At 33.0% G+C, this 23051-nt stretch overlaps 1 protein-coding gene across 3 annotated transcripts in view; it reads right to left on the minus strand.

Moving 5' to 3' along the window:
- The window catches only part of LOC107309552 (cadherin-9-like), a 92219-nt gene that overhangs the window by 14630 nt on the left and 54538 nt on the right, over positions 1-23051 (minus strand). For 2 of the 3 annotated variants that reach the window (XM_015854463.2, XM_015854464.2), the window contains exons 4-8: positions 9746-9865; positions 4332-4519; positions 2777-3030; positions 2083-2219; positions 1044-1165 (exon numbers count right to left, since the gene is read on the minus strand). In XM_015854463.2, coding sequence (XP_015709949.1) covers positions 1044-1165; positions 2083-2219; positions 2777-3030; positions 4332-4519; positions 9746-9865 — 821 coding nt within the window. The remainder of the gene's footprint in view (positions 1-1043; positions 1166-2082; positions 2220-2776; positions 3031-4331; positions 4520-9745; positions 9866-23051) is intronic. The other variant, XM_015854465.2, reaches the window with a different exon arrangement.

The following is a 23051-nucleotide window of genomic DNA, read 5'->3' on the forward strand; positions in this document are numbered from 1 at the left end:
TCCCAAGTACCATTTATACAGTCATCGTAGCCTTGGTAAATAAGAATAACTCTAGACAGACAACAAAGTTATAAGTAAGTACATTTTCTGATGCATATCCATACCATCAGACCTTTAAAGTCTTTGAGTTTTGTGTAGTTCGTATGCTCAAAAGACAGAAAGATCTATAATTCTGTCCTGGCCTCTCTTTACTGCAGCAGAAACAGACTCAAATTTCCATTAGGGAAAATGGTTTCAAGTCTTTTCCTTCTCTCAAAGATGAGAGAGGAAATAGCTCAAGATTCAGCTGTGGACATAAACATATGATAGAGTGACAATTTCAGGGTCCTGTGTCCAGTTATCTGGTAGGAACTTGGTAAGTACTTTCAGAATTAAAAAATTAGCAAAATATTATCTTCCTTCATAAGATTTACCACGGAAAAGCTGGCTAATCTTATCATAAATATACACTGATAAATGTTATCATCTTTCCAGATAATTAAAGAATTTCTCAAATAACTTTAAAAGGGATCTACATGAGTTTTTCTCACATTCATCTCAATTCAGAATTTAATAAAACTTGCAAAGAAAACTTATTTATTTATTCATGTACTTAAGTTTTTATTTATTTAAAAGATTTATTATTATTATTATTCTACATCTCCTTTACTGGAGCATACTAAAATATGTTCCTGTGTTTATGTACTTGAGGGTGTGGTTATGTCAAATAAGGCTTTGAAAAGCTTTATAAAAGAAATGGAGTATAAAGATTTTTGTAGCATTATGCATAAATGGATCTGAAAAATATTTTCTCATATTGAGGATGAAAAAACACACTAAATAATTATTTTGTTATACTATATAATGTTGTATTAACATAAAATCCTTAATCTTTATCTCTTAAAATCTTTTTATAAACAAGTTATAGCTACTGCAGTAGGCAGGGAGTAAAGAGGTTGTTGGTTTGATTTGCAGTTGTTGAAATATAGACATTCTGAAGTCTCTATTACAATATTCCTTAATAGTTTCACTAAAATTCTCAAATAACATAAATATTCATTTACCTGTCCTGCTTTTGCATTTTCACAGACAAATGTTTCATAATATTTGGCAAATTCTGGTGCATGATCATTTATGTCTAAAATCCGGATGAAGACAGGTATCTGGCTACTTTGTTTAGGATTATCTGAAACAAGAAAATGATTACAGTATACTATGTACAATGCAAAGTTTTGTACAATTTGTGAAATGACCTGAAATAATCTTTCCCCTCCTTCCCCCTCCGAAAATAGACACTGGAAATAGGCATTTATCTTCATAACATGAAAACAATTATCCTTAACTTTCTACTCTTGTATTTTTCACATGATTAAAAGCTCCAGCAATATACGGAAAACTTTCTTCCATTTTACTGCTTGAATTTTGAAATAATTCAAAGTCTGCTTTAGAGATTTGCATAACTGGCCACCGAGTTGTTACTGATTTTTTACTTGTATTCCATACATTGTTGAAGTAAATGATTCACTTCAAGGGCTGTTTCTTGAGGCAGAGCTGTCAAGAACATTTTGAGTCAACTAAAGAAGAAGAAAAAAAAAAAAAGTGTCCCTTCTCAAAAAGTAAAATCACAAAGTGGATCTGTGCAGATACTAAAATCAGTTAGTACTGGCAAGCTTGACCTCCGGCATCAAGCTATAGCTGGAGATGACTCAGGTACTACATTTATTGAAAATGGAGCTAATATTTGATCAAGCAGTGAAGAAGCGTTGTGTGAAGAAAAGGTAACAATCTTTCTAAACATTAGAAAATTTCCCCCTGATGGCTGTTATTGGCTAGCTGAGATGCATTGCTTCTAATGTAAATGATCTGCTGGGAATTTTCAGGAAATCAGTTTTGATAAGTCTGAGAATTTCAAATTGTCTTTCCACAAAGGAGATAGATAATCCTTAAGTAGATACACGTGGAAAGATAATCTGTGTATTGATAATATTTGAAGAAAGGCAGGGCTACATCATAAATACTGTAGTATTTCAGTATTCTGAAATATATATATATTTCCAATATATACCAATTACCAATATTCTTAGGTAAATTACTCCAACTTACTGATTTCTGTTGCTATGACAGTGATGTTGTGCCAGGGAGTTTCTTCCCGGTCAAGTGGCTTTGAGATGAATAAGGATCCATTTCCTGAATAGACATTGAATATTCTATCCATGTCAGTGTGTCGATCCACAGAATATCTGTTAAGACATGTTACATCTGAGCTTCATTGTTTCTTGGTACAATTTCCAGTTTAGTTTACAGCCACCTATAAACACTTTGTGAGTTTAACTGTAGTTAATCAAGAATGTTTTATAAACAGATAGTCCTAAGATTTTCTGTAGCTGCCAGAGAAATGCAGTGTGTTACAAATACAGAGAAATGTCTTTTTTTAAGACTGAGTGGAATGAAAGGTAAATTAATTATGTGGACAGTCTATTAGATTATTATTCAAAATTATGTTTGAACTTACACAGCAAACAATGAAATAAAACTAAAAATGAGTGTTCTTAGGTAATATTTTTGCAATTTAGTTCCTGGAGAATTTAGCTATCAAAGGACATACATTTAAGATTTAATTATCACTTTATAACTGCTTGCCATTACAAGCTCCCATAGATGTTTCTCTGTTGAACATTTATCAGTGGCTCCTATGAACTTAATTATGCAAGTGCACCACTGTTATATTGCTCTCTCATCATGCTTTGTGTGAGATTTAACCAGTATTTAAGGCATTTAACAGCATGTAATGACTTACTTTATTGTATTCTTTGTTACATCTGGATCTTGGGCTACAACCTGCCCAATAATGCTTCCTTCCTTGGCATCTTCATCTACTTCTATTAAATATGAGGATCTGCTAAACACTGGAGGTTCATCTATATCTTCTACAGAAATTTTGACCAGAGCTGTGTCTTTGAATGGCCCCAGCTGAAGAAAACGAGGATCCAGGTGAGTGTTAGTTGCTTCCACTCTTAAGGTGTATAATATCTTCTTTTCAAAATCCAGCTGCTAGGGAGCAAATAAAGTTAATAAAGAAAACTGTGTCATTTTGCAAGAAATATGAGTCAGCTTTACAATGATGGATTAAATGTTTAAGCACTTTTCAGAAAAAAAAAAAAAAATCTCAAAATTATAATACACCCTGGGAAGAAGGCATTTTCTAAGTATAAGAAAAAATGCAAATTATACAGGGCAGCAAGACAACTATGATTCCTTTGTCTACTACTTGATCAGATTCATTGAAGCCCAGGAAGATTTATCTATACAAAAATAGAAACAGAGAAAGAAACAGGTAAGATGGATTCCTTCCACTAGTAGGAGGTGCAAATGCCTTTATTTTTCTCATCCTTAGAGAACAAAAGCACTTATCCCAGTAACTCTGCCCTATTTCCACCCTCCTGTCTCCTTTCATATTATCACCTACCCTTGCCTATCCTGCATCAGGAGCAACCCTGATACAACTTATTCCTACCCTCCACATTCCACAGTGAAAAGAAAAAATGTGAGATCTGATTTCCTGTTTATGTGTATATTTGTATGTATATATTTATATGCATGGAGATATGCACAAATTTACACTCAGCAATTAATATATACATAGTTTCTATATATGTATATTCATATTACATATACATATATCAATTCACTGTTACTGATCAGTTAAGAACAGAACTAAAAACAGTGTTCATGTTTCAACCGTCTGAACCATAAAAAGCAACTAACCAATCTGTCAGAGATGGCATTTTGAGTTAAATTTCTACCAATTTCTTTGCTCTTGAGACCTCAATTGACATAATATCAGAACTTAATCTACATAATCTGACATAATCTAAGAACTTAAGTTTCACCAAGGCTGGACTTAAACCAAAACAGATTTAAGGTCATGGGTGTACCTGATTTTCAAACACATTACAGAGTGAAAGGCTATAAATGTAAGATCATCAAACTGCAGGTGAGTCTCCAACCTCTGTGAGTACTACTACACCACTCAGCTGACAGACCCCACTGTGAACTGAACCCCTCCAGGTTCACACAGCCCTAATTTGAAAGTACTGTGTGAGAGTACATATATTGAGCAGACAGCTGCCACTGAAATATTGCTTTATGTGAAGTGACGTGCCAGTAAATTTCCCTCGAGACTTGAAAATAACAGATATCTGCTGAAGAAAGAGAGGAACAAAACTAATAGAACAACTCCTTGGCAGCTTTGACCCCTTGTGAGATCTACCCTCCCTTTCCCTGGAAAAATAACCACAACACCGGGAGAGCTAAATACATATAAAAGAGAAGGAGAAAAAAAAAAAATAAACCTTTTTGACAGTTATAATCCCTTCCTGTGTATCCTTGTCAGTGACAATATCAAACATGTCTGATCCATCCCCATTGGAGATACTATACTCAATCTCTGCATTTTCACCCAGATCAGGGTCATTGGCTTTAATTCTGCCAAGAGGAGTCCCAGGTGGTGCAGATTCAGGAGAGCTGAACTGGTAGGTGCCTGAAAGAGCAAAATCAAACTTTTTATTTTAAGAAACTTTGTTCTTCTGAATAATACACATTTTCAGTTTCACCTAGTTTTTTTTTAAATTACACGAAGAAAAAGGCCATTAGTCATTATACTAAACCTTTACTTCTAGTAAACAGGGATTGGAGTTGATTGACAAACTGCCACAAAAATTTCAAATGATGATTCTTCAAAGCCATTTAGTACAGTGTTCTTAATGTTTTTTACTGTAACAGAGAAGCTCGAAAATATGGCAGTGATTCTAATGTTGATTCGTTAACTATTTTTTTCCTCGGTTCTCCAGAAATGTTGCCAGATATATTTGTAAGTAGCAGATTTTGTTTTGTTTCATCGAGGTAGAAGAGTTGTAAAAAGCAGGAGACTAAGACAGAATAGGCTATATTTGTTCTCTTTTTATATTTTGAAATGTATATTCATTTCAGGTGTTCTACCTAAAACAATTCATTTATACATTACTGGTAATACATAATAAAGAGTCATGATAAAGAGAATTTGGATACATGTTCATATTAATTGCTATAGTTAATTAAAAGGCAGATGCTTTCAGATTTTCTTTAATTTACTCTGCACATGCTTTTTGTGTTCTTTCAATGCTTGGTGTCATTTAATGTTTTTATAATCAGGTTTTGCTAGAAATAATTCTGTTTACACAGACATGTTAATCTTTCCTATGTATATTACATGTGAATTTGTATAGAATTTATATATATATATTTTTTGACATTCACCATAAAAATCTTACTATTAACACACCCTGTCACAGTAAAAGTATTAATCAGATGGTTTCCTAGAGCATTAAGAACTAGACAATGAAGATTCTTCACTACTGACAAGACACAAATATTTCTAAATCAATATTTTCTGTTATGAACTAGAGAATATTTGAAGTATATGTGTGTATACATATATATATATATACAGCATTTTCCATTAACTTGAAGTACAGTACAGAAAAGTGTATTTCTTTTAACTAGCCTATTGGCTGTTTCCTGTATTTACACATGATTTGCTTTTATTTAAGACCCTTGCAGAGTCCTATGCAAAAGGGCCAAAGTGGACAACTGAGTGCTGAGGGAGTCTGTACCTTGAAACATACAGTGTATAAAATATTGTCTCTGGAAATATCCTATATGTATGTAGATGTGTAACAAAATGGGAGCTAATACTTGATGCTAAATTTTATTAATTGTTACAAATTTGCTATTTAAGTGAAAGCTCAACAGTAGACTCTTTCACTGCAGCCAACACAGAGTAGAATAAATTTTATTCCCTTGAAGAAAGCTGAAAATGTGATGAAAGTTAGGATTCTTGGCAGCTAACCATAAGTTTGAAGGCTTACTCAAATTCAAAGGATTTTCAGGTGAACTGGGAATATTGTGAGAACAGATTTAATCATGCCTCTTATGGCTTCTTCCAGAATAAATAACTCCCTTAATTGTTTTTGGGTCTGCAAAGATTCCTTATTTTTTTGGTGCTGCATAAGTGCTACATATTTTTGGGATGTGAGGTGGCTAGTTTGATTTAGAGTCCAATTGCATTCAGGATATGTAAGATTTTCAGTAGTGTGCCATATAAATTCAGCATTTAAATTTGGCCTATGTTTTTCAAGTGTGAAGGACAGTGAACATTCCAGGAACTAGAACAAGACAAAATCAGTTTCTTCTTATTGCAATCCAAACATCCAGTACTTCACAGTGTTCTCCGCCATTTTTTTTATTCTTCTATCTACTCTAACAAGTAGTCTTCAGTTCTTCAGCAACATCACAATAATTTCTGTTGCCTCCAGTTGCTATTTGCCTTATACTTTGGGTCACATTTGTACTTATTCTTGCCTCACATAAAAGATAATAAAAAATAATTGCCTTTGGAAGGACATAATCTCCAAAACTGTGTATTAATTGGAAGGCATGATCTTATTTATCTTAAAATAAATTAAAATCTTCAGATGTTTCTATATATTTGGTTTCCCTAGAAGTTTTGAAAATCACCCTGTTGAGTAGAAAGAAAATAAAAAGGTAGGATCATCAAAGAAATGAAAATTGCTCCCCTGAGGAGATCCCAGAGCAATTCACGTATGGCCAATCTATGTTCCTCAGTGGTGTTCTACATAGAAAGCTACACAGCATATTGTATGAAGCATCAAATTGTGCGAATTTCTCTACAGTTATGTACCAAAACCAAAGCTAATCATAATTATCAAAAGTTCTTTAGACTTCAGGCTTCAGCTAATCTTTCAAGAGCATTGTTATGGAATGAAGGCTAACGAGACTGAGAAACTAACATCATTTTGTAGTTCTGATCATCCTTTGTTTTATTGCTTTATTTAATTTTGTTTTGTTTAAATTTATATAATTTTATTCAGCAACAAAGCTTAGAATGGGCTACAGTGCACTCTAATTTATATTTAGGAATTCCTGTTGGCCAAAGTACTGTAGGCTGTATCAAGCTATAAAAGAGTATCCTTTCCTAAAATCAAGCAGGAAGATTAGTTGAAAACTATACTGTGAGTTTTCCATGTAAAAGTTATTCTCAGTAAGTAAACTCTGGTTATGAATTCAAATTATTCTTTCTTTATAAGACCAGTGGTTACATTCTCTCCTCTTTTTAAAACAAATCAATTAGGAAGTATGGAATCTAGTTTCAAGAATCCTCTCTCCTATTCTGTCTGAGGGGTGGGGGAACATGCAGTGGAGAAAAGAAAAGAAAAATCACAGAAGGTGAAATTGAAGCAGCTGATCTAGAGAATATAAAGGAAAAAAAAAAGTTCCAAGAGCGCGCAAGACTCGGAGAAAATCCAGCCGGATTAGCACAAACATAAGACAGCAGAAAATTCACAAAAAGAGGCACTCAGAGCCCTAACAACTGCCAACAAACAACTCAAACCTGAAAAAACACTCGACAAGCAGACACGGAACCGAGGCTCAAAACAGCTACAGCAGGTCAAACAATGACTAAAAAAAAACAGAAAAAGAAAACACAAGGTAAAACACAAACCCAAAACGAAAAGATCTCAAATATAAAAAAAAGCAATCAAAATCGTCAAGGTTTCTAATATTCGAAAAAAGCATTAAACACAAAGACAAAAGTGTGTAAGACCAAAGAAGCAACACAAATAAACAACAAACCATACAAAGCAGTCTAAAGCAAGAAGAAAGTACCAACCACAAAGACCGGAAGAAAATACAGAAGAATGACAAAAAAGCACACATCCTGGCCAAATCAGCTCAAGAAAGAATAGATACAAAAAAACTAAAAGAACGACGAGGAAAAAAGAGTCAAACAGAGAAACACAAAACAAAAAGTTGGAAAAAAATATAAAGAAAAAGCCGGAAAACACTGCAAGGAGCCTAATATAAAGAAACAAATAAATATAATGAAAACAGAATAAAAAAAACAAGTAAAAAGAAAACAAAAAAAAAAAGTGAAAAAATAAAAACATCTTAAAAAAAAGAAAAAAAAAAAAAAAAATCATGGGATCCAGAACAAAAAGGCAACAAAAACAAAAACAGAAATAGCCAAAGATTAAAAAATAAAAAAAAAAAAAAAAAAAAAAAATTTGGTTGGTTTTAATTCAATTTTATTTTATTTTATTTATTTATTTATTTTGTATTATAAATATGGTGGTTTTGATGGGCTGAAATGATGATTACTTTCTTTGTTGAAGTGGAAGAATTTAAATACAGTGTCTTTTTTCCCTTGGAGTATTTGAATATCTTCCTTTTCTTCTTCAGAGGAGGGCACTCATTACCATTACATGAATTTTGTTGTTGTTGATTGAGTCTACAGATTTCCCACTCCCAGAAACGTAGTGAAACAGGACAAATAAATAAATAAATAAATAAATAAATAAATAAATAAATAAATAAATAAAAATAAGAATACTAGTGTAGCAGTTATGGCATTTATATTTGATTCAGAATTGATTTACTGGGTACTGAATGCCGTAACTCAGCATGTTAATGAGTGTAACATTAAAAAGCAAATTGGATAAAAATAAAGATAAAAAAATGTTATAAAAATTATATAAAAAAAGATAAAAAAAGATTAAAAATAATCCCAAAATCAAAGATGAGCTCTCAGATACTCCTCAAATGTTCTACCTTCTTCAACACCTTCTACCCTTGGTTAATGAACTATAATTGCCCTTTTTCCTTGCTTTTGTATGGTAAAATTAAGAAGATGTGGAGAAAAAGAAATAAACTTCATTCCACATTAAGAGTTATTCTCCCTTATTTTCCTCTAGATTTAAGGGCTTTGATAAATTGCAAAAAATAATTGTTTCAAAAGTAAATTAGACATAAACTGAGTATGCCCATTAGACTAGGAACATCATAGGCTCTGAAAAAAAAATATTCTGGATACTCATGCTAGAGTTAGATAATATGCAGAAACATGATAGTGTAATGAATGCAAAGTTCTGTATGTGTTAATATGAACTGTTTCTTTTTGGCTTCAGTAGGCTTTTTTGTTGATTTGATTTTTTATTGGACCACAATTTTTGTGGCCAATGGTAAAAGTACAAGGAAAGGTATATGACTTTGAAACCCAGTACTGTATTAGTTTTATTCTTGAAATAAAAAAAAAAAACACGATTGTTCTTTAATAACCAAACTTCACACAAGCCTTTCTTCCTTGAGCCTGACCATTTCCTACATAACAATATAAATGGTTCCTCTTCATGTTTTAAGTCCTTAATTAATGTACTAATGGTTCTTCAGTTCTGTTGGAGTCAGAGTACAGCTTCAAACATCTTTTTGACTTAAAAACTGTCAGTTAACAAGAATCTGTCATGAACTTTTACAGATAGTTTATTTAATTCTGGAGATATATATATATATATATAATATATACATATTATATTATATTATGGTCTGAAATTTCCTGTGTGCGTGTGCATATGTGTATAGATGCAGGATTCTTTGAGCCCCTTCCAATAATCTACACTCTAAACAACTGAGCTAAGAGTTAACAGTTGTCTTCCATAAGCCATATTCATATCAAACAATGAAATAATTCTTCTAAAACTATGTGTTTTTTTGAACAAAAAGTTTATACTTTTATGGATTACAACTTCCATTTGTAAGAAGATTATCTGCTTTATGTCAAGTTATACTATGCAGTATTTAAATAAAAGTGACAAACATCTTCATCCCTGTATCTACTGTCATTTCAAAAACCAGAACCATGTGAGTTGCTAACCTGTTTCTGGATCCACGGAGAAATATGGCTGTCCCTGAAGAATACTGTAGACCACTCTGGCACTATTTCCATATGTAGGATCATCAGCATCTGTGGCTGTCACTTGAATAACAGATGTACCTAAATGGGCACCAAACAAGGAATTAAAGAATTCTAAGACACATGTTTCTTACAAATCATATATAGTATTTTCAGTACTGTATTCAGTAAAAAGTCAAACAACATCTGATAGATAAATACACTATTATCCTCCTCAAGCAAAAAGTAAAATAAGTCATATTTTCCTTATGACTAAAACTAAAATCAGTATAACTTAAACTATGTGCTTCATATAAATATTAGAAATTTAGAAAATTAGAAACAGGGAACGGCACTTACCTTTGAAACACAGTACAGCAATAATCTTTTTCTTGAAATAAAACAGTTTTAAAGATAACATGACCTCAGAAGAGACAGTACACTTAAAAACTAGGTATCTACTACATGAAAAATACTATTATGACTCAAGTTTGGCTTAAAATATGCACTAACCTGATTTTCTGTTTAGAAGACAACCGCAAAAGCTGAAAAATATATTCTGTCTCAACCTCATTTTTAAAATGATTTTGTAAAAATTAGTTGCATTTTGTAAATACATATAATGTTGTACTTTTTTCATCCTTATTAAACTTATCCAACTATCTGGCGAATAATTTCTGTTAAACAATAACTACAATTTTTTTTATATTTTATTATTATTTTTTTTTAATGAACATTTATTTTGAATGAAAATGGTTTCCCGAGGACATCTGATCACAATGAAAGCATAGGCGATAACAGATTAAAAAACAAACTGTGGGCCAATTCATTGTGTGTAATTCATGGTTTAGAAGCAAATGAAAGCTTTTGTAAAGCTCTCTATAATAACTCAAGCTATTATTTCTAAGCAGTTTTCAAGATATCAGGATGCATTTTGCTAACCTAATGTAGATCTCACAAATTTCCACACAAATGCAGGCAGTCTAACAGCTAAAACTATATAGATCTTTAACTTCTTACCAAGGGCCACTTTGAAAAAACTCTTTACTGTGCTTTTGGACAAGTTTTGTTGGTGTATCTCACTTTCTTTATTAAAAATAAAAATAAAAACAATATTTTATTTTATTTTATTTTATTTTATTTTATTTTATTTTATTTTATTTTATTTTATTTTATTTTATTTTATTATTTTATTTTATTTTATTATTTTTTTAATTACCCTTAGCCACTCTAGACTGGAGTTCCTTCCAATAACTTGTGGTCATGTAGCCTCCCTGAGCTATGAAGTTGGATGGTGTTCAGTCACATGAGATGTTGAAGTACACAGTTTCTACTTTGGCCATACCAGATACATGAGGGACTATGGAAAGCAGAAATATTCAAGCCTGTTAAGTCCTGTTGTATGTATCTCTTTCCTCATGGTACATAACAAGAGTTTGCAGATGATTTTACCTACATAAGGGTAACAGTTCCTTCTGTTTCTGGTAATCTGAACAGCATGACTAGAGGAGAGGAATACTTTTTTCCCTGAACTGAATCAGCAGAATAAGGTTGTAAAAAGGCTTTGTCACAATGCATCAAATTCTGAAGAAGGTTTTTGCAGTCAGCAATTTAGATTATTTTTGGCTAGTTAAACAGAGGTCGTCTGTGTGCCAAGGTGAACTGTAAAAATAATCCTGAAACAGTGAATATTTAGGGACAATTTTTTCACTAATAGTGTTCAGCTGAACTGTTTATCTGGGTGCAAAATAAAGAATATTCTTTGAGGAATGAAAAAAAAAAAAAAAAAAAAGAGTAATAGGTAAATTAAAGCTAATGCCAATCCAGGATTAAAATGGAAAGTCATTGTCACTCGTGGGACTCCTAAAACAGTTCAACTTATTAGTAGGATCATATGCTTAAACTGTGTGCCACTTCAGTATCTATTGATCTGGCTTGATTTAGTCTCTGTGTTGCGACTCACTACAAGAAAGAAACTGAGGCCCTAGAATGTGTCCAGAGAAGGGCAACAAAACTTGTGAGGAGTCTGGAGCACAAGTCTTATGAGGAGCGGCTCAGGGCTGGGATTGCTTAGCTGGAGAAGAGGAGGCTCGGTGGAGACCACATTGCACTCTACAACTTCCTGAGGGGAGGCTGTGATGAGGAGGTGCTTGGCCTCTTCTGCCAGGCAACAAACAGGACCCAAGAAAAAGGCCACAAGTTGTATCAGATGTGGTTTAGACTGGACATAAGAAGGAACTTTTTCTCTCAGTGAGTGGTCAGGCACTGGAATGGCCTGCCCAGGGTAGAGTCACCATCCCTGGCAGGGTTCAAGATGCGTCTGGATAGGGAGCTAGGAGATATGATTTAGTGTTTTTTCTGTAGTTATGGTAAAGAGAGGACGGTTGGACTAGATAATCATGTCTAGATAGGTCCTTTCCAAACTTGTGATTCTTTGATTCTATGATTCTATGACTGACACAGAGTATGGTCATAAAAACTGAATGTGTATTAACTTTTTTTTCCCGTACTTCCCTGTTCTTTTGAAATAATAATAATAATAATAATAATAAAATTAGAATTCTGAAGACTGTTATAAAGATGATATTTTCTTTCAACGAAGGCATTCCACAGCTGAAGTCAGTTTTGGGGAAATTTCTGTATTTCTCTCATTGGACTCAATATTTTTGTTTGCCAAATCACAAATTCCATGCCATATGACTGCTGAGCAGAACATAAAAGCTATAACCCTATAGAAAATTTGGAGCTCACTACCAAAAAAATCAAACATATCTGATGTATATATCATTACAGTTTACAAAATACTGATACTTTCTTTCATTTGTCTGAATCTGTGGAGTAATTAAAAAATAGTGTTAAAACACCTGCAGCTTGCCAGTAAGCTAATAGTACCACTAAGGGACATGAATAACAAAAATATGTCCTCAGAAAATTTAGTATCAGCTAGCAGTTTTTCTTCTCTGCCAAAAGTAAGCTGTGTTAGAAAAGAGAATATTCATGGAATGTAGGCAATACTTGCACAGCTGTTTTTCTGAGGAAAGAAAATTTTCTCTTTCTGTATTTAGAAACCGAAACATAAAAGGTGATATACTGAAGAAACTAAAAAATTGGCAATGTTGCAAAAATAGTTTGGATGGTTTTTTTCAACCAAAAAAAAAAAAAAAAAAAGCTATGGCTTTTACTCACCCACAGAAAATGAATTTTCTATTTATTTATTTATTTGTTTGTTTGTTTATTATTTTTATTTATTTATTTTTATGTCCAGATTAACTCACAAGTCTTTTTCCTCACGTTTTTTTTTTTTTTTTTTTTTTCCAGAAGAATAAAATACAAACCAGGCTGCAATGTTAGATGTTTTTTTGAGATGCCTCCTCAGCTGCCAGATGGAGTACAGTGAGGAAGAAACAGAACAGAGAATGAAGGTTAAACCTAGAGAGTAAGGAATATTTTAGCTTTTGGGTTGGTTTTTTTTTGTGTGTGTGTGTGTGTGTGTGTGTTTGTGTGTGTGTGTATTTTTATTTGTTTTTCCTCATCATTCTATACCTTTTAAAATGGCAATAAATTAAATTATCCTTTCCTAAGTACAGTCTTTTTTTGTCTGTTTTGGCAATTCATAAATGATTATTTTATTTTGACACACGTGATTTTCTATTTTTCTTTTTTCCATTCCCTGTTGAGGAATAGTGAGGGAGTAGTTGGGGTGGTTTCCAGCAGCTATCAAAGGTGAAACCCACTACATCAGAAAAGATACTGGAGAAAATGTGCAATTTGTTTCAGTAATAATCTAAGAAATAATAAAAATAATACATGTTCATGTGTTCATGTGTGTTCTTATATCTGCAAGTAAGAATGTGGAGTCCAAAAAAGAAATCTGGATGAGAGAGCATCACTCCATATCTAGGACAGTGACTGAACAGAGTTCCACAGATGGCCAAAACTCAAGAAGACTGAGATATAATTTTGGAAAAGCTGTTGAAGTGAGAATGTTTTTCTGAATTATCCTTAACGTGTTTGGGGTCTATGTAGTCTTAGGTCCTTGAAAGAGTTCTTGTTAAAGTAGGTCTCATAACCTGACACCAGAATGCTTTCATAGTGTGTGTACACATCCCACCAAGGACTGCAGTAGTACAAGAGGTCTTCTTTTAAATGAGATAGTTACAACTTTAACTATTTTTATGTAAAATGTTACTCTCCAGTGTTCCATTGTTCCTGCATGGCTCAGCTGACATGAATTAAAATAGCTTCTGACAATCAGAATGTATTTGTGTCTATTTGAAAATGTTAATTAGTTGATAACTTCTTTCTGACCTTCATTTTGAACAGTAATCTCTATCTCAGATAAAGTAAATGAGCCCATTATGTTCTTAACACAGTGCATTTCACCATTTATCTATCAATGCAGAATCCAAGTGACAGACAGCACTTTAAAAATCATTCAGAACCAGGAATTTTCATTTCCAAAAGGAATTCTGTAGCTCCAAAGTGCATTTTGACTTTTATTCTTTGATTCTCGAGGTGTTTTTTTTAATAGAAATGTAATTTCAGAACTGTTCCAACTTTTGATTTCAAGGAAGAAAAATGTTTGGTTGACTTTGATCTTCCAATATAAAGTTTGCAAAAAGTCATTTCACGTGAAAAAAAACCCAAAAAACAACCAAAAACAAAAAAACCCCTGAAAAATGCCGAAAAAGAATATTTTTGACATTATCAGATGGTTCTGATTTTATTTTATTTTTTTATTTATTTTTTTTTCCCCTTTACCTGTGTTCAAACCAAAGCTCCACTCAATACAGAAAAACTGAAAGACTGTTTCATTTTTGGAAATAGAAGACCAGCTGGAGTAAGTGGAGAGGCAGGAAAGACTTTATTTCCCTAAAGTAGAAGCTCTTGCACATGCTTCCTGTTTTCAAGTACAATGACAGTCTGCTATTCATCAAGTTTATTCATGGATATAAGATTTTAGAAGAGGTCAACTTTCATAAGCTGAAAATATTTGGGAAAGGCTGGGAAAATCTCTGGAGTCAAAAGTAGGAATCTTGTTTTATTGAAATCCTACAGAAGAGTAGTGGATGGATAGCTGAGACAGCTTGGATCTAAGGTCTGTTTTCATCTGGGCATGCGACAGAAATGCCGCTACCATAAGATATGAGTGAAATTTTTATTTTGAGTGTGCTACAGAAATACTGAAGTATAGTAAGCAACTTTCAGTTTTGAGAGCAGGCTATTCTATTTGAATGGATAGAATCACTGTGTGGGCAATGTACTGGAAAAATTATGAACTATAAGCAGTCATATAGCAATGTTTTTAAGAAATACATTGATCCACAGAATTTATCACCAAGATCTCATTAGATCATCAGTTTGGGTGCATCACATCAAATTACTTTAGGAACAAACACACTTGAGACCTAAACCTTATGTTTGGCTGGAAGACAAACGTAGAAAGCTGAAGGAACAGGGAATTGCAAAGTGAAATTTGCTCTTTAGTACATGACCCCTGTTTAGGAGAGATTCTGCTAGGCTGCTTTACCTTTGATACAGAAAGGGCCAAAAGGTTAGTAGCATAAAAGATTTGTGAGAGCAAGGGGAAAGAAAGAGTATAAGCAGAAAAAGAGCAAGTGTCAACATGAAAAAATACAAAAGATCTAAAATTAGAAGAGTAATAAATGGGCATAACTGAGAAAAACAAACAAAACTAACTAGAAAAAATAAGGAGACGATGGAATTGTACCCAAAGGAACAACAGCAACAATAACATAATATTATATAGAAAATTAAGAAAGAACTTAAAATATGTAATGAGCTGAAATACGTATTAAAAACAAACCAGTATCAACAATAACAACAAAACCACACACACACAAAATAAAGAAGATGCAGATTTCTTTTTATCCAGCTAATTATTTCTAATAGTCCAACAGTAGACCTGAGGTGACATTTCATTACACTGAATATATGCCATCTCATATTTTCTTGTATATAATCTCACATAATGATTCACTGAGAAGTCAGCTGATGTGCTAACTCCAGTAGATGGGAACTCCACCTTTGATTTGACTGCCTACTGATCTCCCATGGACACAGTCATCTGTGGTAGTGTCACTAAAAATAATTTATGAGAAATGCAGGAAAACCAAGCTATGATTAGCAGAATAGCTTCCTTTCTCAGAAATCTTTTCCTTTTTCCGTCCTTCCATACCAGTAAGACCAAATGTGCCTTATTACTCATTTCCAAAATATGAGATACTATACTTATGCAGCTTTACTCTTGAAACAATCCCTTGTATTAAATAAACATGAGAGGGATGTTGTCACCATTTCTTATGCGCAGTGTGTTTCGATGCTTCAGCATTTTGTTCTGTGCATCCTTTTCTACAATAAAATCTATTCACATTTCAGAATGCATTATCAAGACTTGCATTAAAGTATGTGCTAAAGATTGCTTGACTGCACAGAAAGATGCAGTGTTGCTAAACTACTCTGTCTAATCTGTTTGAAATGCTGTGTGGGCTGCAGGCTTTTGACAGTGAATACAAAACATATACAATTGCAAAATAATGTCTCAAAATGAGTTGGAAAGAATGGGAAAGCTGAACAAAGCCTCTAGCCCTTGACCTCCTGCTGTTTGGTATCTTGATATAGTAACTTTAGTTTTCCTTTGGTAGTAATTGTGACTGCAAAGTGCATCAGATGCTCTGTATGAGAATTTGAAAACATTTATGGGCACAATAAGAAGTGAAAAATAGTAAAAAGAATGAGAAATAGATTGAAGTATGAGTGGGTGAACAAGAATGTGGTTGTTTGCTCTTTGAGAAAGCTTTTCTTTCTTCCCCTCTCACCATAAAGGGAATCATTTCTGAAACAATGCTCATGCCATCAAATGGCAGTGATAAGAGTAGTTAGACTCTTTCAAGTGTTTATGTTGATTACCTCTTACATTGCATTTCCTTGAATAATGAGATAAAGTGATCTGACATCCATAATTAAAGAACAGCAGCCTAGAACTCCTCGTACATTTGTTCAACACGATTCAAGTACTCACAGTTTCAGTCCAAGAGATGAAAACAACAACAAAAAAACCCCACTCTACCTCAAGAGAATAAATAAATAAATAAACCTACAAATTCAATATTATCATTAAAAATTCTAATCAAAATTATGATGAAATACATTGGCCACATTTTTCTGGGCTTGGCAATGTTATGCATATGTTAAGTTTTCCAGTTATAATTAATTTTGAATGAAAACAGTATGTGCAATAAGTAATACCATAATTAGCCAGATAATTACCTTAATTGTTTCTGTCTGTCTGCCTTTACAGAGTGTGCAAAAAGAGGTTAGGTTGACCTACTAACCAACTAACAAGTGCCATCCAAGTCAAGTAGTTATTCCACCACTTAAAAAGCCCTTAAAGTTCTGCTTCTTTATGAAAGGTGAAAGTTGTGAATCTTGTCCATTTTGCCTCACCTTAATTCCTGAAACACTCCAAAAGGGAGAAACAACTTTTTCAGGTGTTCTTCTGAAAAATTTGGGAAGAGTGGTCTCCCCCTTGATCCTGGTAGTAGAAGCTGTAGTTCATAAATGTTTCAATATGTTACCTACTTACTAAAAATCCCGATTAATGAGTAGCTGTTTCAATCATAATCATATATTCAAGGTTATTTATATTTTCCAAATTATAAAATCATAAAGTAATTGTAAGGATAATATTTATTCAATTTCTTTTCTACTGTCAAGGCCTTCTTTGCAGAACACAGCATAAAGAATGCCCTTAAGTGAATTATTCATGAAGAATTTTCTGCTTTTTTTCTGCTGTTGTTTTTTTTCCCCCTACAAAGAAGTTACTTGGGGACCTCCATTAAGTCTATACTTTAAGTCTTCACTTAAAAGTCAAAAATCAGACCTAAAAGAAACAGGTTTCAAGATTTGTCACAGGACTACACTTAATGTTTCCTACATATAAGCCTGTACAGTTCTGTATTTTATACTGTAGTGCATGCAGATGCATAATTTTTCAGGAAGAATGTATTCAGTTTCCTTTACCTATCTTTCATTTGCCCTCTCATTTCAAGCTTGGCTTTTGTATATCTTTATTAGATTTTGTGGTTTCTTTACTGCAGATTTCTGTTTAGTGGAGTAGAATTTCATGTGAATCTTCAAAATTCTTCTGCAATACAAGTAGATAAGAATCTTAACAGTTTCTATTTTTTTCCAGCTCCACAGACAAATTTGATCAAAATCTGAGTGTTAATACCTATTTTGACTATGAATGTAGTACATTATTGTCAAGACAGTAGGCTGACCTCATATTTATTAGTTTGGTGTTTTCATCCTCTGTGGGAACTCCTGCTTAGATGTTTAAAGTCTGTCTCACTAAACATTAAGACAGCTGTAGAAAATTATAATTTTCTATGAAAATCCAATAAATAAAGAAATTATTATGAAATTCAAATTTACATCAGTTTAATATGCAATTCATCAAAGCCTCTTGCTTCCATTGTGTTTAGATACAGTGGATGTCTGTGGAAATGACAGCAGAGCTGCAGTTTGAAGGTAAATAAGAGTCTAAAGCAGAGGCAATGAAACAAATTCCAAGGTTGTCTTAGTTCTATGTGGGTTTTTTTTGTTTTGTTTGTGTTCATTACATTAGTACCGAGAGCGGTGAGGTGCTGGATCAGACTGCCCAGAGAGGCTGTGGATGCCCCGTCCCTGGAAGTGTTCAAGGTCAGGTTGGATGGGGCCCTGGGCAGCCTGGTCTAGTATTAGATAGAGAAGATGATGAACATGCCTGTGACAGGAGGGTTGAAGTCTGATGATCCTTGAGGTCCCTTCCAACACAAGCCATTTTATGATTATACAATACTGTTTTTAGACAAAAGCAAAATAGTTCTAGAAACTGCATGATTCTATGTAGGTGAATATAGATGTAAGTACAATTTTAGGAGATTCTAAGTCACAAGAATGTAATGTTATTATTTTCAGACATTTCATTTATTTTCAAAAGAGTTAAAATGTCTGCCAAATGATTCAAATGCAGGGGCTTTCTCTTTTTTTTTCAGTGGTGTTAAGAGATAGGACAAGGAGTCATTGGCACAAACTGGAACACAGGAAGTTCCATTTGAATATGAGAAAAACTTATTTACTTTGAGGGTGACTGAGCTCTTAAACAAGTTGCCCAGAGTGGTTGTGGAGTCTTACATGTTTTAGAAATATTAAGCAGTTCTTGAGAAGCTTCTTGGAAACAAACAAACAAACAAACAAACAAACAAACAAACCAATAACTATCTTTGTGTTTTACTTTCAAAAAATAGTCATGTGTTAGCATTATTTCAAAAACTAAGCCTGACATTTTACAGTCAGCTGCATAGCATTAGCAACTAAAATGCGTACTCAAGCATCCAGAAAGCTGCCTTTGCTTCTAAAAAGGATTGAAAGCTTCTGTATTCAGGAGATTAGACTGAGTGAACATCCCAGAGGTTTACCCTTATGTTTTAAAATAATAAAAAATGAAATAATACTCCCAAATACAGTTTGCAAATCTGTTTAATGGTACATATAGACAATTATCAAGCTGATTTAACTATGATCTATTCAACTCCAATTCATGATTTAGATCCCTGTGTCCATTTGAGAAATCTAATTCTCATAAATCATTTAAAGGAAGATATATTTCAGGCATCTAAAATTACTTTATTAGTTTAACTTTATGGTGTGAAACAAAACAAAAACAAAACAAAAACAAAACAAAACAAACAAACAAACAAAAAAACAACCCAGCAACAACAACAAAAAACACAAAAAAAAACAACAAGAAAACTTGTGGATTTGTGTGATGTAAATCGAGGTATTAATGCTGTCACTTGAACTTAAAGAAACCTACATTTAGACAACAGATTACCTCTCTACTCTTAACTTGCTTATTTTAATGTTTTTAGTGTTTTAGTTTCAATAAAGGTTGTTGCTCACGTATGTTCAGTGTAATGTGTTGCTTCTAATAGAGGCATAGGTGTTCCTAATTTTAGCCATGTTAATTAAACCCTAGTTATGCCAGTCCTTTGCACATACATTTCAATTGCTGCAAGCTCCAATATGGTCATATAAGTGAGGTCTCATTGCATCTGTTACATTGCAGCCTGTCTTAAAAGAAGCCAAGTTATCTCCACAGGTAACAGCGGATAAATGAAAAAACCTGGTGCCTGGAAACTGGCATCAAGCATGGGATTTGGTCTTTTCTGTAGCTCTGAAAACAGATTAAACATGGCTGTGAATAGTAATTCATTTTTGCATCAAATGCTGTATAAACAATATACGTTTTTATGTACACTGCCTGAAGCAGCATGGCTGCCCCTTTTCTCTTATTTTCAGAATGTCATTGAGATTTCTACATTTTACTTGTGAGGCCATGACAGATGAAAGGACCTTGGTTGAACACCCTATATATCTAAAGGAAAATATCACTAGATATATAGGACATACATATCCCATTTTACTGTGCTGCAGTGTGAGTAGAAGCACTGATGTAAAGGATTCAGGCCCATTAGGCTTTTGTTTAGAGATTAGAGTGCTACATTGAAAAACTACAGAAGTAAATGGGAGTAAAATGGGCACATCAAACAATTTTTAGTGTAAGTATGATGCTAGCAATTTAAACACTAATTTCAATCTCTAGTCTAGAACTTCCTCTATTACATTTATTATTTCTTTTCAATGTATATAGATAATGGGAAATAGTAAAATTGTTGCAATAAAGTATCCAGGCCAACAGTATTGTACTGAATAATTTCAAAGAGAGATAAAAGGAAACTACATTTAGTTTAGACCAGGACTGAAAATTCCCCTTGGCACAAAGGCTGTCACTGAGAAATGTTCATTGATGTAACAGATGAACATATGTAGCCTTCCTTTGATTGGTGGGAAATTGAGACACACAGAGAATAAACTTTTCATTCCATCTTCCAAGTGCAGGCCAGGCAATCTGCGAAGCCTCGAGCCCTGTATAGTGCTTTAAAATTTGTTCTACTAATTGCTGCATCAGAACTGCCCTCATCTCTTCCTATAAGAAATGATTTAGACCTTGAAGGATGAGCAGGTAGATGTGTACAGGAGCATAATGGAGGTCAAAAAATTCACAGTGAGTTGGCAGCAGCTCAGTTTTCACAGAAAAGATATATGTATGAAAAGTATCTACACTTCACTGTGTTTAAAGCGAGAGACAGTTACCTTTCCTTTCTGACTGCAGTTCTACAAAAGTGCCATTTCTAGCACCAAGACAGAGTTATTTCTCATAGGGAGTTAATAGATGGCTTTGGTTTTCCACTTGTGTTCCTTGAGAGGGAAGATGTAGTAATAAAATAAAATAAAATAAAATAAAATAAAATAAAATAAAATAAAATAAAATAAAATAGCATAACAAAACCATGTTAAGAAGATCTAAGGATTTGTTAGCCAAAGAAAATGGAATCAATCAAGAAAATTTTAGTTTATCTGTGAAGCAGTCTTCTCTGTTTTTCCTGCTTTACTTTGCATTTGCACACTCCTGCCACTTCATGAACACAGTTTCTGGCACAAGTCTAACCTTGTGTGATCTGATCAGGGGAAGAAAACTAGTGAAACTAGTACTGAGGCTGAATTCATTTCTTTTTCCTGATGATTAGCTCCTTAAATTTTATTTTATTTTTTAGTTTAGAGAGCAGATGAGGCATAAGTCAAGAAAATCAGGATCAGAGATACAGTAAGAGTTGCTACTTTTGCTTGCATCTTGAGACCCACTTATCTGTAATGTGAAAATGTTTTCACATTTCATCTTAAGCTTGTGAATGATTTAATTTTTTCAGATGCACTGATTTGAATCTTATTAACACTGATTTATTTAATTCTTTTCCTCATTTTTCTGAATATGCAGTGCTTCTCAGTTCTTTCAAGTGAAACAGTAATATATCCCACATAAACTGTAAGGGAACTATGATTTCTCTGGTGATTTACAAGGAAATTTTCCAGAATTTATAGAAGATTTTATTCCAATTTTCTCTCTACCTTCATATACATGCATATATATCCAAACAATTCTCATATACTATTCAATACTTCTAAAATTTACCTTCATTACTTATACACATAAGGAAAAATACCCCTTTCAACACAAGAAGGAGGAAAAGATGAAATTAATGTTTCTTAAAATAAATTCTAAGTATGTAAATTATGATAATATGTAAGCAAGAACATGATATTGCAGGTTAGCAAAGTAATTTTAGTCAGACTACAGCAAAATCAAGACCGTCATCCATACATTTATTTATAAGAATCTGAATCCAAGGAAAAGATGCAGAAAGAAAATATAACTGCTTGGTGCTGAAAAAAGGAAGACAAAAATTGCCTCCATTAAATCATTTATACAAAGCTACAGGTTAATATTTACTGACATGAGCAAATTCTAAAATAGAAAATATTATGATTACTGTATTTTGTTCAGGACTTTTGTTGTTATTAGTTGTTTGTTTGTTTGTTTGTTTGTTTGTTTTTCTAATAAACTATAGGCTCAATTTGGTCTTATATTTCAATATGGAATAGCAAACTGTGAGAAATGTGGTTTTATGATTTTATGATGATGAAAAAGCAATGTAACTAAAGTAAATATCAGAATGTAGCCCTACTGAAATTCATTGGTAATTGTAATACTTAATGTTAGATAACACAGAAAAGGTAAACAATACTGGAATTTCTAAAACAACCATTGTGTAATTGATGTTGCAGCATACAACTACACAGTAGTAAAAATGACAGTATGATCCTGTAAGTTTTCCTTCATTTTGATCTGTCTTTTTCTGTTTCTCTTTGTATTTATGTATTATACATGTATCTTTAATTTAGAGTAGCTGTTAAATACAAGGCATGAATAAGCATGCTGTAATGCTGCATGCCTGAGTCTAAAATGGTCATATCTCTATTTCATGTATAATACCGCACTATCAAACTTCACTATCCAGCACTGAAATAAAACTATTTTCATAGGAAAATGTTCAATTTTAAGTTTAACCATTTAGAATGTGGCCCTCCCTCCTCACACATTATACAAATCTTGTCATACAGAGATTCTGAAGGGGGAAGTGACTTTCCTCAGATCTATAAAATCCAGAAAATACCAGTGGAGCTTAAGTATGGAGAAATGTATGATAGACTAAATTAGACATTATCCCTTCCCTCAATAAGATAAACTGAAACATAAAAGTGTTTTAGAAAATACTCATCAGCCACAAGTTAAAGACTTCTAATGAGGGGAAAATAAAATAAA

The sequence above is a fragment of the Coturnix japonica genome, chromosome 2 (genome assembly GCF_001577835.2).
Source record: "Coturnix japonica isolate 7356 chromosome 2, Coturnix japonica 2.1, whole genome shotgun sequence".
NCBI classification, from domain to species: Eukaryota; Metazoa; Chordata; class Aves; order Galliformes; family Phasianidae; genus Coturnix; species Coturnix japonica.